An 18,360-nucleotide genomic window follows, 5' to 3' on the forward strand; every position below is an offset into this window, starting at 1 on the left:
AGATTTTTCGAGGTCATCTCTTTCTGTGGTTTAATCTTAGCCTGGGGTCTCTGAACTTATTTTTTAATATTTCAAAAATTATATTCCACTGGAACTAGTTTCCTTTCACTCCTATGTTTTATTTTATGGATTTAAAGGAAAAAAAATGGGTTTCCATATCTGGAGATCTCCCCAGGCTAGAACTACTACATCAGCCATTTACACACAGACCTACCCCACGACTGACAGGCACAGTAGCTTTGACTTGCCTCTTTTCTAACCTGGGCAGATTTGCCCCTTGCCCTGCCTTCTAGTTCCAACCCCCATTGCCCTTTAGAACTCCCAGGCCCAAGGCTTCCACCTGCCTCAGCGTGCACCCCCACCAAACTTCCAGCTCAGCAACATCATTCTGAGAAAGAGCCCACAGGCTTCCCCAGAAGGACTGCCAAAGGAGCCCAAACACAGAAAAGGGCAAGAACCCTTGGTCTAGTTCAATGCCTCATTTTGCAGAAAAGTAGCGAGATACAGTGGGAGGTGCTAGAATTGTTATGGGAGAGCCTGGGTTCAAATCTCTCATCTGTGCCACCATTTAATGTTTTGTGTGCCTTTGACCAAATTGCTTACCTGTCTGGGGCTCAGCATACTCAGCTGTAAAGACAAGTAGAAGTCTATACAAATGAGGAAAGGGTTGGGTGGGGAGTGACTGACAATCTCATCTCACACACAAGGTGGGTACAGAAATATATTTCACTTAACTGGGAAATAAGAGAGACAGGGGAGAAGGGACGATAGGAAGTTAGAGGAAGGGCAGATTAACGGAGGTGTTAGTCCTAAGCAATACAGACTCTTAGGGTACACAATAATAAGTCTCTTTTTGAGGGCAAAAAATGAGAGAGAGGGTACTTTTCAATTAACGGAATAGATGAACAACTAATGTTATAAAAATGGGATGGAATACTATTGAGCTATAAGAAATAATAAGATTGATTTCAGAGAAACTTGGGGAGATTTTTATGATTTGATTCAGAGTGAAATGAACAGAATCAGGTGAACAGTTTTTTTTTTCAGTGACAATAATATGGTTGTGGACACACAAATAACTTTGACATAAGAAAAATAACATTTAAAGAATTAGAAATTCTGACAAGCATAATGGTCATCCATAATTCCAAGAGGACTAATGATGAAACATGCTACTCACTTCCTGATAGAGATGTAAAGGGCTCAGATTGCAGAATGAGACGTGTGTGTGTGTGTGTGTGTGTGCACGTGCACGTGTGTATGCACACATATATTGGACTTAGTCAATTTGGATTTTTTTTTTGCTTGATTGTAAACATGTTTGTAACAGGGGTTTTATTTTTCTGTCAGTCTCAATGGTGGAATGGAGAGAGGGAGAGAAGGGGACCATTGATTAAAAAAATAAAATAAAATTTATAACATGTAAAATGAGGGGTTTGATTCTATGGACAATAATTTGTAATTATATGAGTTACTAAATTGTTCATGCCCTTTGACATGGAAATCCTACCATTAGGTATATACCCCAAAGAACTAAAAGACAGGAGGAAAATGATCTCATACATACCAGAATATTCCTAATAGTACTTTTTTGTGGTAGTAAAAAACTAGAAACAAAGTGGATGCCTACTGATCAGGGGACGTCTAGGCAAATCGTGACATAAGAATATAACAGAATACTACTACTGTACCATAAGAAATTATAAATATAAAGAATTTCTAGTAATACAGGAAGATTTGTATGAACTGATTCAGAATGCAGAAGAGCCACTTACATAATCAGCATAATCTCTGAGACAAGACACGTAAAGCACTTTGCAAACTTCAAAGCACTCTATATAAAGATGAGTTAGTTTCTATGTTACTATATTTTGTTTGAAATATGTAAACAAAAAATAATACCAAAAGCCACACTCTAAGGGATGATAATAACTAATCTTAGTCTTGGAGGACAGACAATGAACCACACAATCCTCTCTCCTTTAGTAAAGAGATTTGGGGGCCTGAAGGTTTAGAGCACATCACGCCATGTCAATCAGTCATTTGGTTAGCTGTGTTGCTTATAAGTTTTATTTTGAGGTGGGGCACTCTTTTGAGGGGAAGTGGGTATATCTGGAAATGGCTGATATTAACAAATTTAAAACACTGATCCTAAAAACTATGGCCTGGAAAGATTAAGTAATTCACCCAGAGTCACACTGGTCAGCGCATAGGAGAGCCAGGATTCAAGCAGGTCCTATGATTCCAAACCCAGCATTCTTTCCATCATGTAATAACTTTGTTAAGAAAAGCGACACACAGTGTGGTAAGTAAATGATAATAATTCCTTCCCATTTTTATAACTTGTTTTTTCTTTTCTTTTTTTTTAAACATCCTTACCTGCTGTCTTAGTATCAATTCTAAAATACAAGAATGGCAAAGGTTAGACAATAGGGGTTAGTGACCTGCCCTGGGTCACACCGCTAGAAAGTACCTGAGGCCAGATTTAAACCCCATCTTACAGTTGAGAAGACTTAGACTCCATCCCTGTTCTTTCTTACCTACTCTACCGTTGAATTATAGGGTCACAGAATCATAGCCTCTTGAAACAATAAAAAGGGAGCAACTAGGGGGCTCAGTGGATTGAGAGCCAGGCATAGAGATCCTGGGTTTGAATTTGACCTTGGACACTTCCTAGCTTTGTGACCCTGGGCAAATCACTTATAATAATAGTTCAATCCTCTGGCGACCATCTTTTAATATACTGAAACCAAAAAACCCCTTTTTCCCCCTTACACCCCATATTGCCCAGACCTTACCACTCTTTCTTCCTTAGAACCAATACACAGAATTTAAACCCAGTTCCTTCCAACTCTAGGCTTGGTGCCCTATCCACTGGGCTACCTCGCTGTCCCCCATTTCTATAATTTGTTAAGGTTACAACTACCCCATGAAGGAGTTAGCCTCTTAAGAGAAACTGAGGCTGAGAGTGTAGTGGCTTACTCTAAGTTACAGAGGTAATAAATATCAGAGCTGGGACCCAGACCTAGGTCTTCTGCCTGAGATGGTATGTCCTGCTACACCAAGACAATGATATAAAGGGGGAGAGGGTTTTTTTTTTAATCTGTAGATGCTTTAATGAAATATTTTGTCCTGCTAGATAGGAAAGGAAAACAAAGGAAAGATGCTGGGAGTGGGGCGGGGGGCAATGTTCCATCAGATTGAGTTTCAGCCTGACTGTCCTAGAGAAAGAGCCTTTAGACCCTGCTAGAGTAGGAGTTGAGTGAGCTGCGTTGGCATCTTCCCTTTCCCCTCTCTGCTAGTGACTCATCTTCACTGCTCTCTAGCCCTGTTTCCCTGGACACACTGTCCCTGGGGGCCTCTAGGACCAGCACCACAGTCAGCAGTCCATTGGAAACATCCTTCCCCCATTTGCAGGCTTCTCCTCTTAATCCTGAGCCCACAATGAATCTCCTCCCCCTGACTTCCTTCTTTGCCCCCACTGACCTGGCCCTCCACTCTGAGGGGCAGAATAGTCAGAGTAAGAAAGGAAGAGGAAGGAGACAAAGAAAAAAGGAGGGGAAAGAGGAAAATGGAAGGGGACAAAGCCCAGAAAGGGTAAACAGAGACAGTGAGACTGGAAAGGAGATGGAGAGAAATACTAAAAGGAGAAAAAAACATGAAGAAAGGCTGGAAGCAGAGAGGCTAGGAGGGAGCCTGGAAGGGAAAACAGAGGAGAGAGAAAGACCCAGTGAGATACCTAAGACAGAAACTGACTGGGAGGGCAAAGAGACTAAACGAGAGCTGCCTGGGAACAGAGAGAAAGAGAGGCTGGGGAAAAAGCGGAGAGAAGGAAGACCTAAGAAACAGCTCAGAGAAATAATTGGATCAGAGACAATGTTGTTGCTGCAGTGACCAAGGATGAATCACATAGTCTCACAGACACACGTTCTCACTTATCATAAACCCCTTTCCCTTAGCTCTCAGTCCATGCTTCTGTCTGCATCGTCCTCTCCCAGAACTCTCTGATCTCCCAGGCTGACTGAGATCTGGCTGTTCAGGGGACAGAAACCAGCTATTTTGCCTAGTCAGGACTCAGGTCCTAAGCACAGGGAACCACAGGGACCCTACCCATGCCATAAAAGGATGAATAGAGAAATGAGACCCAGAAAAGCTGTTAAGGGGACTATAGGGCTGTCTCTCCCCAAACCCTATCTCTGAGAAAGATAGGAAAGCTGAAAGTTGGCTGCTCTCAAGAGATGATCAGATCATTAATCTGGATCTGGAAGAGGTCTGGGAGATCAAGAGTCCTATTCCTTCATTTTACAGAGGAGGAAGTCGAGAAATTAAGTATCTTGCCCAATATCACACAGCTAAAATTCTGCCTGAGGCAGGATTTGAACATGAGTCTTCCTGATTCAACTTTAGCATGCTGTTGCTTCTTGAGAGGTTAGAACCCCTGGTGTGATGCTGCAGAGGAAGCAAAGGCCTTTTGGTTTAATGAAAAGAATTTAGGATAAACAACAGGAGATGCCAAGGAGCTCTAAAAGAGAAGAGGACTCCCCCGGGGGCTACAGGAGGAGATATTGTACCTGACCTCAGAAAGGACCCAGTCTGATGAAAGACAGCTTCTGCCCTTCACGAGTTCTCCTCTAAGAAAGAGACATCGTCTCTGTCTATGTAAACAAAAGCCAAATAAAAGCTATAGTTAGCTTTATTACTTTAAAGAACAGTAACTGAAATTGGCACTCCATGTGCTACCTCCTCAAGGTCCTGCTTTAATGATTAAATAATAGTCTAGAATAATTAGAATATAAAATAATCAAACACACTCTGCCGCTTCTATTTATTGTCTCCTCCTCGAGGCTCCTCCTTCACTGTTTGTCAGAGACACCACCACTCCTCCCCTCATAACCTTGGCCTTATCTTTTTACCCAACCTCTTCTGTCCAATCAGTCACCAAGCCCAGCCGTACCACCTCCTAATCTAGTGTCCTGCTCTCTGCTCTCACCGCCACGGCCAAGGGTTCAATCAATGATTCTCCTGGAGGCCTAAAACTGTCTGCAAACAGGTCTTCCATCTGCCACATCCTCTCCCTACCTCCAATTCATAAACCACCCTTCTCAGGCTGACAGCCTAATCATCCTTAGACATGGATCTGGGCAGAGACCTCCTCTGCTTAAAACTCTTTTCAGGAGCTCTCTCTTGCCCCCTGAATAAAGTTCAGACTCGAATGCCTGGCACTCAAGGCCTTCCTCCACTTCCCCCCAGACACACACATACACACATACATACTCAGTCTTCTATCAATACTCCCCACTTTTCTTTTCCACGAATCCTCTGTGCCAGCCAAACTGGCCCATTGTGGCAGTGCCCACACTAGTCTTCTATCGTGGCTCATGCTTCTTTTTCTGGAGAGTCCTCCATTCCCCGCCTCCTGGCTTGCTGAATATCTATCCATCAAAACAAAGAATCAGTCGCATTCTCTATCCAAATAAAACTCCAATGGCACCTCTTCTGGGAAACACGGAGGATTTAAGGGATTTATCCAAGGCCATGCCAGGAGGAGCTGAGCCAGAATTCTAACCTAGGGCCTCTGACTCCCACTTTCGGGTTTTTCCCACCACTTGCTATTGTCAGGACATCACTCTTCTTTTAGTGTTATTAAAAATAATAATCCATGTAGTAGACACATCTGTATCAGGTTCTACAGTTTGCAAAGCAGTTTATATACATTTTCTCATTCAATCCTTACAATAGACCAGTGAAGAATTATGATGTCCATTTTATAGATGAGGTAACCAAGTTTGGAGAGCTAAAATTGCTTGTCAAAGATAACCAAGCTGTGAGATTTATAAGTTTAGTCTCCTGACTTCAAGTCCAAGGTTCTTAACACTATACCACATTGCCAATGAAAGCTGTGAAAGCATTATTATCTGTTTTATAGATGTGGAAACTGAGGCTCAGATAGGAAAAGCCTTCCCACAAGTCACACAATTAAGAATCTACACAATCAGATCCAGAACTAGAACTTGGGTCTCTTTGACTCCTACATCCTGTTGCCACTACGAGGTGCTGCTTCCCAGGATGATTAAATGTCTGACCCCAAAGGAACTTTAAAGATCACCCAGTCCTGGAAGCTCATTTTACAAATGGGGAAACTGAGGATTCTTGGAAGTTAGCCCAGATGGTCTCAAAGGTCCTTTCCGGCTGTGAGATCTGATCTGCCTGAGCTTTTATCCCCTTTTAACCACTACAGCAATCCGGCCCTCCCCAGTTTCAGTTCCCCTGCCCAGTGCCACTGGCCACTTCTTACTCCCCTATCCCCACTCCCATTTTAGACCGCCTCACTATAGAGACCTGAAGGTCCACCCCAGAGGTCACATCTTACCCACTCCCTTGGCTCAGCCCTGGCTCTGAGGTCTAGCCAAGCATGGAAATGAGCAAGAGAAAGGAAACCCATCTGTCTCTCTGCTTCCCTTCCTCCTTTCTCTGGGCTCTTGAAACTTTAAAGAGTCTCGGCTGGAAACTGAGCCCAGCTTCATTAAAGTTTAAAGGGCCCAACCCCTGGGACCCGGGGTGGGGGGTGGAATGGGCACAGAGCCAGCTCTGAGGTGGGTACTCTGGCTTTTACCCCTCCTGGCCCTTTCCCACAAGTCTGAATATACACACCCCTGAGCTGCTGAATCAGAGCTAGAAGGGGCCAGGTGGTCATTACCACTCAATATTTCCTGCAAATGCTAAACACACAGAAACACAGACACAGACACACACACACACACACACACACACACACACACACACACACACACACACACCCAGCATTTGTCTAGGCTTGGCTTTTAGTGACCGCCCGAGCCCAGGCGGCCTGTTCCTTCCAATCTCCTGTCTGCTATGTGACCTTGGGTAAGTCACTTCTCTCTTCAATGAAGCCCCTTCTGGCTCTCTCACTCTATGCTCTGAAGTCTCTAACCAGTTCCTTGGCTGGTTTCTAGCCCAAACCTGGACCCCTCTCAAGGAAAGAGGTTTCCCACTAAACCTGTCTATACTCAATTCCTTGGACATTTTTTAAGACTCTATTATGAGTAAGGTACCAAGGTAGGCTCTTAGGGGCTGGGGACTCACACACACACACACACACACACACACACACACACACATATAAAAACAAGATCTCAGTCCAGCCCACAGGAGGACAATCCACTCCTGTGAATTCCAGGCCCACAGGCCAGCTGGGAGCTCATTCCCATCCTGCTTCGACCAGCCTCAACCAACTCCTGAGGCCACGGCAAAGCTGGGCATTTTCAGGAGGCCTCCCCAGACTAGCCTAGATGGCAGTGATCTCTTTGCTCTCTAACCTGGGGCCCCTCGTCAGCCCCAGCTGCCCCCCTCAGGGCAGGGCTCCATTATGGAACCTTGTATTATCCACTGGATAATGACAGCTCCTGTTTCTATAGTCCTGCACATTTACAAAACTGGTGGAAGGAAGGGAGGGAGGGCAGGGATTATCATAGCCCCCTACTGGGGATGCAGGAACCACTGCTGGCCTGGACCAGGTTCAAACAGCTCCACCTGACTTCTCAAATCTTTCTGCTCTATTATGCTGCCTTTCAACTATGGACATGGGAATGCGGCCTCCCATCCAGACTGGTCACTGGTCCCTGTGTCCTGCCCCCACCAGACTAAGTCTGTGTCTGTTCTTCCTGTCTCTCTGCCCCAAGATGATTGGGCTTAGATGGATTTTACTTTGTAGTGCCCCTTCTCCCCCATCTTCCAGGGGGGGCCTCTCCTGCCTGAGGCTTAGAGAGTATATCCAGGGTCTCCTCCATCTCCTTCCTAGGATGGACAGACGGACTCCAGCTCTATCTTCTTTAAACTTCTGTCCTGTTTAAAGATGGTCCGTATCTTGGGAATTCAGAGGATCACTGACCAGCTAGCCCAACTTCTGTTTTTTAACAGACTCAGAAAAAGGAAGTTGCTTGTCCAAGGTAGCTTAGCAAGTCAGTGTGGCCAAGCTAGCACTCCTTGGAATGCACGCCTGGGGTCCAGCTGTAATCTGGGTGGGAGTGAGAGAGGAACCAGATCAGGACATGAATGGGATGGGGGCAGGGAAACAACTGAAGAGAAGACAAATGGATGGCTCTGGGCAGAGGCTGAATGACCATCCATCAAGGATGTTCTGACACAGATTCCTGCATAGGTCCAAGTGGCCTGAACCTGAGGACATCTGAGGTCCCTTCTATCTCAGAGCCTAAGAGTATTTTCCCTGGGAGATGAAGGAGAGGGCCCAGAGAAAGTGGACCAGCTGGAAGGTAGGAGAAAAGGGGGGACCTAGAGGCATCAAGGAGTACAGATGGGTATGCATGTGCCTTCTACCTCCGCTAACCCTTGGAGGCTGGCGCAGGAGTACCTGAGGAGGGGCCAATGATGAATTTTATTCTCAAAGAGAAGAATCTGACCTCATTCTTTCAAACTTTACCAGAGCTAAAGCAGGCACTCACAGACACACACATATCTCCATCCCAGCCAGGCTACTCTGACCTCTAGGCTAGCCCTGGCCTCATACATCAGGGGCACCACCTTTTCCAATCCCCGAAACCCATTCTTCCTGACCACCTCAATCCACCATAAGCTCCAGCAGCCCTGAATGTCCAGAGATCCCATATAAATTGTGTCTCCCATTCAGACTGGGAAGCTCTCTGAGGTCAGGGGGCCGTTTCTCCTCCAACTATGTCCCCAGAGAACAGGGTCTCTGGATTGGTCCCATCTCCCTTCCTCAAAAGAAGACAAGGGTTTGATCTATTCCTGTCTCCCAGCGAAGTAGACTAATGCAAAACCTGGAACACAACCCAATAGAATGAATGAATGGAGCAGAGGGGGAGGTATCTGGAGCTAGAATTTCATCGATCTAGAAAACTCTGCTCAGCCAATTTAGAGGCAACCTCCAATATCAAGAGAGGAGCCTGGGTCCCGAGAAGGGAAGGGACTGTCTCCTAGCCAGTAAGTATCAGAGACAACTGGCCTGATTCTGGGATGGATTCTCTATCCATCCCTAAAGCCTCCCTGCCTCTATGAACTAGCATATAGAGCTCATTATTTAGGGAAGGAGTATGGAAGATTCTCTGAATTCTCTATTAACAGCACTGCCCACTCCCCAACGCAAACATTTAATCCATGGCTACTGAGCTGACAAAACCCAGAGATCAGAAAAGAGTGTATGTGTGTGTGTGTGTGTGTGTATGTGTGTGTGTGTGTTAGAAGGGAGAGAGAATCAGGCTTTGATGCAATGACTTGAAAGGAAAGAGAGATGGCAACTTCTACTGCACCCAGATTCTCAGTTCTTTTATTCCCAAGAGAGCACCAAGCTTTTGGCTGGCCTCCAGAACTCCCAGCTAGGGCACAGGACCCAAAGGAGAAATGTATGTAGGCACAGGATGGAGGAAAGGGGTGCTAAATGTCTGGGCCAAAAGAAAAACCGAGTCAGCACAATATAGAGAAGAGCCCCAGACTGGAGTGGAAACTTGGGTTCCATCACAGCAGGCTATGTGACTTTGAGCAAGTCCTATCCCAACTCTGGTCCTCCATTCTCCCTCCCCCCTTCCCCCCCTGCAATGTCTTATTTGCTACAAGTAGTTCACATGTATAGAACACTTTTTTTTTAACCCTTACCTTCCATCTTAGAATCAATACTATGAATTGGCTCCAAGGCAAAAGAGAGGTAAAGGCTAGGCAGTGACTTGCCCAGGGTCACACAGCTAGGAAGTGTCTGAGGGCAGATTTGAGCCCAGGACCTCTGGATCACTTTTATTTTATGATTCCTTCCTAACTCCTATAGTTCTGAAATTCTAAGGCTAAGTAAATCAAATGTCCAAAGGATCAAAGGTCATTAGTAGGAAAGGAAGAGGCTGAGGGGAGGAAGAGAAGGCAAGGGAATCATCCTTTCCTTCTTGGAATCTAGTTGAATAGAATCTAGGTGCCCTCCAACTCTTAAAGGAGGAAGAAGGTAGTAGTTCAACTGGTAGGAGCCCATTCCTGATCCATTTTCCCTCTAAATGCCTTGAGCTGGGACAAGAGTTGCGAAAGGAGTCAGTCAGTGGGGAGAATGGGCCAAGAATCTAATAAGCCTGCTTATACATTAACCCCAAGCCAGATGGAGGGAATGAGGAATTGGCCTTACTCTGTTTACACTGGGGGTGGGGGTGGGAATGGGGGCTGCCCTATCCTGGATCAGCTAATAATAGCTCAAGGGGAAGGGCAGGAGAGAAGAGTGGTCCCAAAGTCTCTGCTTTCCCAACGAATCTAATTCTATGACAGAAGTTCTTTGTCTGGCCCTGAATTCATTGTATGTAGATATGAACTGAGAGGAGCCAATGTTGGGGCAGCTGGATAGAGGGTTAACTATATCCCCAAGTTCAAATCTAGCCTCTGACACCTACCAGCTGTGTAGCCCTGGGGCAAGTCACTTAACCTCTATCTGCCTCGGTTTCCTCATCTGTAAAACGTGCTAGAGAGGGAAAATGGCAAACCACTATCCAATATCTTTGCCAGGAAAACCCCAAATGGGGTCAGGTTGAGTTGGACACAACTGAACAACAATGACCCTAACCTTAGACAACTGGGGGGTTCTAATTCTAGACTCTAGACAAGTCACTTAACCTCCTTCTCTGTTTCCTAATCAGTAAAATGGGAATCATAATAGCACCCTCCCCCCCACCCCCCCACCCCCCCGACAAGATTGTTGTTGAAGAACATATGGGACGTTTGTAAAGTGCTTTCTAATCCTGAAAGGAATGGATAAGTGCTAGCTATATTTATTACTGTTACTATCACTCAACTCTCCCCCATTCCATTATCCATTCATACAGACACTCCCCTATTCCTTTATACCTTGTGAACCCACCTAAGGAGAGTCAATCTAAGCATAGAAACAAAGAGAAAGAAGATGGAAGGAGGCTTCCTAAAGAAATCTGGGTTTGAGTTGAGACCCTGCACCCTATAATTCCCTTGAGCCTCTGTTTCCTGGGGATGATCCTATTGGTACAATAACTTCTCTAACAGTGTTGTGGGGAAGGAAAGCAATCTGTAAACTTCCCAGAGGTAAATCAGTAATAATAATGACAACAGACCACCCTGAGATCACACTTGAAGATTTGCAGTGGACTTACACACCTATTATCTTATTTAATCCTGACAATAACCCTGTGAAGTAGGTGCTATCATCATAATAATAATTGTTATTCTTATTATTATTAGCCCTTGCCTTCTGTCTTAGTAGTAATACTAAGTATTGGTTCCAAGGCAAAAAAGTGGTAAGGGTTAAGCAATGGGAGTTAAGTGACTTGCTCAGAGTCACACAGCTAGGAAGTATCTGAGATCATATCTGAACCCAGGACCTCCTGGCTCTCAATCTGCCAATCATCTAGCTGCCCCTTCCCATCTCTTCTTGCTCTAGTCTCCTGGAAAAAAAAAGTCAGGAGGTTTGGGAGATAAAAAGGGCACCAGGACTCAGCCCTCCCTATTCCCTTCCTAACCCCGCCCTTCTCTCCCCTGGCTTTGGGGAGCTGCCCCGCACCCACAGAGACTATCTCTTCTGCAGCAGCACACCTGCCCTCGGAGCCCCAATGAAGCCTAACAACCAAGCAAACCTGGCATGAGCCCAGAGACACTGACGACAGGGCTCCAAGACCATCCACAGGCCACATCTCCATAATGGAAACAGTAAGGGACAAAGCAGTCCGGGCTCCCCAAGGGCTTCGAGAAAGACTCGGAACCCGGCGTCCGAGAGTTCCAAGGGCTCCGGACAAAGCAGACTGTGCAGACGCTCACTGGTCACAATGTTTCCTCTAAGTATCATAAAGTCACTGTGGAGGGAGCAGCCCTGCAGGCCCCCATCCAAATGATGGACAGAGAGGGGAAGAAAATGAGTAAGCTGCTCAAAACATTTTTATTTGTGTTAAATAGGACCTCAAACTACCAGCAAGTAACAGGGGAGGTTCCAACGCCCCACCAGCTGTCACCTCTCACCCCTCCTGTTTCTATTGTTACCCTGGGACAGGACCTCCATGGATTCCCTGGATTACCTTTTACATGTTCTGTATCTACACGGCCTCCTTGCCTCCATCTCTCCCCACTCAGATCCATCCTTCAAACCACTGCCACTGATCACTCCTCTGCTAAAAAACTTCATAAATAAAAATAAATTGTAGATTTTATAACTAAAATAAATAAAAACATAAAAAGCACTAAGAAGAAAATCTTCAGTGGTAAAGGCAGCCAGGTGGCTCAGTGGCTAGAGAGCCAGGCCTAGAGATGGAAGACCCTGGGTTCAAATCTGGCCTCAGACTCTTTCTCGATGTGTGTCCCTGGGCAAGTCACTGAACCCCCATTGCCTAGCCCTTACCACTTTTCTGCCTTAGAACTGATACACAGTATTGATTCTAAGATGGAAGGAAAGGGATTTTAAAAAGTGGCTTTTTGACTGATTGCTTTCCCTAAGGCTGCCTTCCTGCCTTGAAATGAATCTCCCTACCTCCTTCCCCTTTCCCTCTGCTCCACAGAATCCTCAGCTTCCATTGAGATCAGGTTCAGGCATCACCTCCTCCTGGAAGCTTTCCCAGATTCTCACAGTCAAGAGCATTTCCCTCTGCCCCTCTCAAACTACTTTCTTTTAATTTATTTGCTTAAATGCCATAGCCCCAGGATGACAAAAGTTTTTCATAGGCAGAGAACTTTATCATTCTTGTCTTTATATTCCCCATATCCAGGCCCAGCACAGTGCCTGGCACATAATAAATGTCTAATTGAATTATTGGTCAAAAAACCCAAGTCCCTACTAGACTGAGCTCCCTCCACAAGGGCTAAACCTTTCGTTTCCTACAGCTCTGAGCACAGAGTTCTGTCCTGTGGAGGGAGGGATGGCATCAATCTTGTTGAATTGAATTAAAATACCAGCTTCAGACAACAACAGAAGAGCCTGGAGAGGCCCTGAGGGATTAAGGGCCAAAAGAAGGCCAGAGGGAGGCCAGGGGAGAAGAGCCCCTCCCAGGCCTGCATCTGTCCCTCTCCTGGCTCCAAAGCCCAAGCTGCCAGGGTTACAGGGTCAACTGCCCCGGGAGGATCCTGAAAGCAGGGACTCGCTGTCTCCTTCCTGAGAAAATCCTTGTTTAAAAACTCGCTCCCTCGAAGGCTCACAGTCCATTGGAGAAGGGTCTCTGACTCAATGCAATTCAATAAAAACATTGATTAAGCCATCATGTTGTACAAGGCTGAGTGCAGGATCTCTCTGCCCTCGAGGAGCTTCCGTGGGTCCCTGGATCAGGTCAGATGGAGCTGGGATCAGCGAGCCCCACCAGTGTTCCCACTTAGGAGAAGGAGAAACACTGACAGGAAGCCCAGAGGCCGTAGAGAAAGATGCCAGAAAATGTGGCTTGGGCCCTGCCGGGAGGGCATGCAGAGAAATTGGTGCCCGGCTCTGAAATTCCACAGGAGGACGTGCAGAAGGCTCATGGGCAGCTCTCTGGGGCAGGAAAGGGGAACAACTTTGTCCCCTGGTACCCTGTCCTGGGGCAGGGCAGCTCCTAGTCCCTGAATACTGCCCAGGAATGTCGGGAGAACCATGTTCGCCACCAGGCTACTGGCCAACCCCTTCTCTGCCAGCTGTAAACTGCTAGGGATCCTCTCCTAGGGTCTTCCCAGGTGTGCCGGTGTCAGGCTCTTTCTAGCCCCGACATCCTGCTAGGGAGTCCCGGTCTCCCCAAAGCCCAAGACTCCCCTCTTGTTTCCCCCATCCCCCATCGCCTGTGTGAGCTGGGCAGTAGGCTAGCCACTCCATGATTCTCCACCCACTTCCCTGCAGGGAGTCAGTGGGAGGCTGCAGAGGACAAGGCCTGCATTAGGGGAAGAGTTTGAGGGTTCTTTTTTTTTTTTTTAATCTTTTACTTTCTGTTCAACAACTCTAAGACAGAAGGGCAAGGGGTGGGCAAACAGGGTTAAGTGACTTGTCCAGGGTCACACAGCTAGGAAGTATCTGAGGTCATATTTGAACCCAGGTCATCCTGACTCTAAGCCTGGCACCCTATCCATGGAGCCACCTAGTTGCCCCTTTGAATGGATGGCTCTTCATCTGTTTTGGGTCATGAACTCCCCTTTGGCAATCTGGTGAGAAAACTATACATTTCTTTTCAGAATCGTGGTTTAAAATAAAATAAAGTCTGTAGGATTACAAAAGCAACTCATTGGATTGAAATACAGTTTTCAAAAAAAAAAAAAACAAATGCATAAACCTTCAGGGAAAGAGTTCTTGAGCTTGGGATGCACCGAATACAAGGCCCAGGAGAATCCTGGGCATGGACCAGGCAGTGGGCCCTGCAGCAGGATAAACTTCTCCAGGATGAAGATGAGATCATAGGATTGAAACTGGAAAGGATCTTGGTCTAATTTCATTTTACAAATGAGGAAACCAAAGTTCCTTCCCAATGGGAGACCCCCTCCCCAGCAAGAGGAAAGACTTCAGATATCTCTACAATTAGAAGGGGACTCTACAGTGGAAAAATACATTGATTTGAAGTCATCAGAAAAAAGGTTCCATGAGGTCAAACTAGCATGGGATACAGAGCCAGGCCTGCAGATGGAAGGGTCCTGGGTTTAAATCTACCTTCAGACCCTTTCTTAGTTGTGTGACCCTGCCCAAGTCACATAATCCCAATTGCCCAGTCCTTACCACTCCTCTGCCTTGGAACCAATATTTAGTCTAAGACAGAAGGTAGGGGGTTAAAAAAAAGAAGAAGAAACATGAAATGATAGGAAAGAAAAAAAGTTGCTCACTGGGCAGACCTCTAAGGGTCTCTGGCATGTTACACTCAGAAAAGATATAGCTGCCAATGGCTTAAATTCCAAAGGATGGAGCCCCCTATTCTACAGCTAGGAAAAGTGAATGGGATGTTGCACACATGGTCCAAGTAGCCCACCCCCCACACACACACACACATCAAGGCCATGAGTACAAAAGACAAGCAGTTTAGAGACAAAGGGCAAGGACAGCTAGGCAGCAAAGTGGATAGAGAATCCATGGATTCAGGAAATCTTGGGTTCAAATCTAGCCTCAGATATTTCCTAGTAGTGTATGTGACTCTGTAAGTCCCTTAACCCCAATTGTCTAGTCTTTACTGCTCTTCTGCTTTAGAATTGATACTTAATATTAATTCCAAGACAGAGGGAAGGATTTTTTTTAAAGAGAGACAAAGGGCCAAAGTGGGAAACAAAATGCAGAAAGCTTCCCACTGAAGGTGGGCCAAGAGCTGAGGGGGTTCAATAGAAAGGAATCTCCTTTCCTGCCTCCTAACATGGTTCTGCAGTCCCAGGCACTAGGTTAGAGAAGGGAAGAAGAAAGGAACAGCCTGTCCCTCCTCATCCAAAAAATTACAAACCTGACAACTCTCAGGCTGCCTATCAATAAACATTTATTGGGCACTTATTATATGCCAGCTTGGCAAGCACTTGGAAATGTTTGCATGCTTCATCTCCCCTGCACTCTGTGGGGTAAATTATGGCAGGCACTCTTAGTCCCATTTTAGAGAAGAGGACAGTGCAGTTCAAGGGAGATAAAGCAATGCCCAGGGTCGCACAGCTATCTCCTCCACGAGGCTTGGGGGTGGATGCAGTTTTTTCCTGGCATACTGGCCATATCTCAGGAGCCCTGTCCTTGTATTGACAGCTCTGGGTGGAGCCAATCCTTGAGGGGAAGGCCAGGCCTCAGCCTCAATACTGGAAAGCTGCAGAGGAATAATGAGGAGGCCTAGAGATCCTCCCCATTGTGGAAATCTTTCCTGGTTGAACCACAGGCACCCCTGCTCTTTCCAGGCTGATGTGACCAAGTAAAAACAATGTTAAGAGTTGCTGGAATTATGAAATCCCGGTGTTGACACTCGGGACTCTGAGGCCTGGCAGAGCGGTGGAGGCAAGGAGAACCCAGTGCCCCGGGTGAGGGCACAGGCAGGAAAACTCGCTTCTGTTGATGGAAAGAGTTCCAAGTGAAACTTCAAAGCATGAAGGAGACGCTGGGAGGATGGGAACAGAATCTCAACAGAAGCGAGCTCTGAGAGGCTGCTCTGCCCAAGTGAGAGAGAGGCACTACAGAGACCAGGCACAAGGGAGTCAGAAAATATAGGGAATGGGTTGGCGAGGGCTGAGGAAGAGGGCAGTTTGGTTTCTGGTCTATGGCAGGAAAAAAAGAATGAAAAGATCTGAATTCAAGTCCTCCTTATTGTAACATCAACTTGATGTCCAATCTTGGGCAAATCACTTTCCCTTTCCAGTCTGCATTTTCCCATAAAATGGGTGCGCTGCCTACTTCAGAGTTGTGAGAAAATAGTTGTGTATTTGACTGACTATAGTCGATATGAAAATAGGAGGAATTGTTACTAAGAGAACTCAGGGAACCAAGTAGAGTGATCCGGGGAGATGGGGAAGGCTTGAGAGGGCTTGGCACCGAGTCCCCGCTTTGCCATTGACTCACTGTGTGATTGGACCTCAGTCTCCTCCCCTGTAAGCTACTGATAATGTATGACCTCCTTAACAAAGGTGGTGTGAAGAAAGTACTTTGGGAAACCATGAAATGTTAGAGAATGAAGGAGAGTGGTTGTCATTAGGAAGAAGAGGCAACTTCTCCAGAAATTAGCCAGGTGGGGTGGGGAAAGGAAGAGGGCTTAAGGCTAAGAGACAAGGGCTAGAGCTCTGGTTCCATCAGTGGCTTACCTGGCATGACCTTGGGCAAGCTCATGACTCTCTCTGGGCCTCAGTTTCCCTGTTTGTAAATATTTATTGATTTATAAATAGCCTCCAAGATCCTACTAGCTCAAAGGCTTTACGAATCATGGAGATTCACCAGGCCCAACAGATCAGAGGTCAGGACCAGGCAGCATCTCTCCCAACCTTATCCCCTCCTCTCCCCATTAACCACCCCTCTCCTACTGTCCTCCCAGAGCCCTGGGATGGTGGCAATGCCACTGGCTCAGGTGGGGTCCTTACCTTGATCTTGTGAAGGGGCCGGTCTAGCTCCACAGCCTGCACCCACACTCCCAGGCCGCCCTTGCTGTAGGTCAGGTTCCAGCCTGCTTCAGCCTCACACTCAGCTCTGAAGTTCTGGAAGTCGTGGTCATCGGGCACTTGCACGCTGTCTCTGCCCAGCGCTGGTCGGGGGGCCTGGGGTCCATCAGGGTCTGAGGACTCCATGGAGAAGGAGGTATCTGAAGGGGGGGATCTCCAGGGCCAGGGTCCTCACCGGGGCAGAAGCCTCTGCCAAGGCTGACTCAGCCTTCCCCGGACCTGAAAGACCGGTTTGGGGATTGGAGTGAACAAGGGAAATTGGAGGATGAGGACAGGAGGCAGAGGAAGTTTGGGGGGTGGGGGAGAGGAATACTGTGTCCCATAAGCACAGGGAAAAAACCTATTCCCTTGGTAAGATGATTGGGGGGAGAGGGGAGAAGGCTAGGAAAGGGGTGGGAGTCCAAGATCAGGGTAAGAATAGACACAAATCCCCACCCCACAATAGAGAATCCTTTCTGAGGCTCAAGAAGGTCAGGACCAGCCCCTGCCAGTCCATCCATCCCCAACCAGGATGGGAGAGTGAATCCTCTGATGAACCCAGAGAGAGGCACCCATCACCCTGGAACCCTCCAGGGGCAATACCAATTCCCACCTCCAGGGGTGAACAGAGCAGAAAAGAGATTGCTGAGTCTGGGAGGTGGGGCAAAGGAAGACCCTAGTAGGGGAGAATTCCAGGTCCTAGGAAAGCAGGGGGACAGACAGTAGGATCTCAGGGCATGTGAAAGATGAAGACAAGGATACAAAAAAAAAAAAAAAAGTGATGAGGAAGCCTTGGGGCACAGGTGAGAGGCAGGAGAGGCTCAGGGTGAGGGATGGCCATTGGGACTTCAGGGGAGAAATGAGAACCTAGGAGCCACGGAGGGGGACGTGGCAGGGAAGAAAGAAGGGACATGAGGCCAGATATGAAGGTACGAGGGGATCCTGGGAGCTGAGTGAAATAGACTCCTGCAGAACAGAAATGGGCACTTAGGTGCCCCCAGGGACAAGGCAGAGGGAGCTCCGAGGATACTTTTGGGACAGAGGGGACCCAGGAGCTAGGTAAGAGCTGCCCAGCTAACGGGGGGGGGGGGGGGGAGGGTTCCGGGGCCTTAGAAACAGGCAGAGCTGGAAACTTGTCGAGGTCAGCAAGGGAGAGATTCAGAGGGAGCATCAGAGACTGAGGGGACTCGAAGATGGTGAGGGCAGAGGAGGCTCCTAGAGGGAGGGCTGTGGGAAACAGAGGGTGTCCTGGCGCCAGATGAGGACAGATCCTGGAAGCTTAGCAGGGTCTCTAGAGGG

General features: G+C 47.1%; 1 protein-coding gene across 1 annotated transcript in view; it reads right to left on the reverse strand.

Moving 5' to 3' along the window:
- Positions 1 to 17,298, reverse strand: part of STARD10 (StAR related lipid transfer domain containing 10) — a 33,454-nt gene extending 16,156 nt beyond the window's left edge. The window contains exon 1 of the mRNA XM_044665982.1: positions 17,005 to 17,298. Within this exon, the coding sequence (XP_044521917.1) occupies positions 17,005 to 17,208 (204 nt within the window). The 5' untranslated portion in view covers positions 17,209 to 17,298. The remainder of the gene's footprint in view (positions 1 to 17,004) is intronic.
- Between the last annotated feature and the right edge of the window lie 1,062 nt (positions 17,299 to 18,360).

Source organism: Gracilinanus agilis, chromosome 3, assembly GCF_016433145.1.
Source record: "Gracilinanus agilis isolate LMUSP501 chromosome 3, AgileGrace, whole genome shotgun sequence".
In the NCBI taxonomy this organism is placed as follows: domain Eukaryota; kingdom Metazoa; phylum Chordata; class Mammalia; order Didelphimorphia; family Didelphidae; genus Gracilinanus; species Gracilinanus agilis.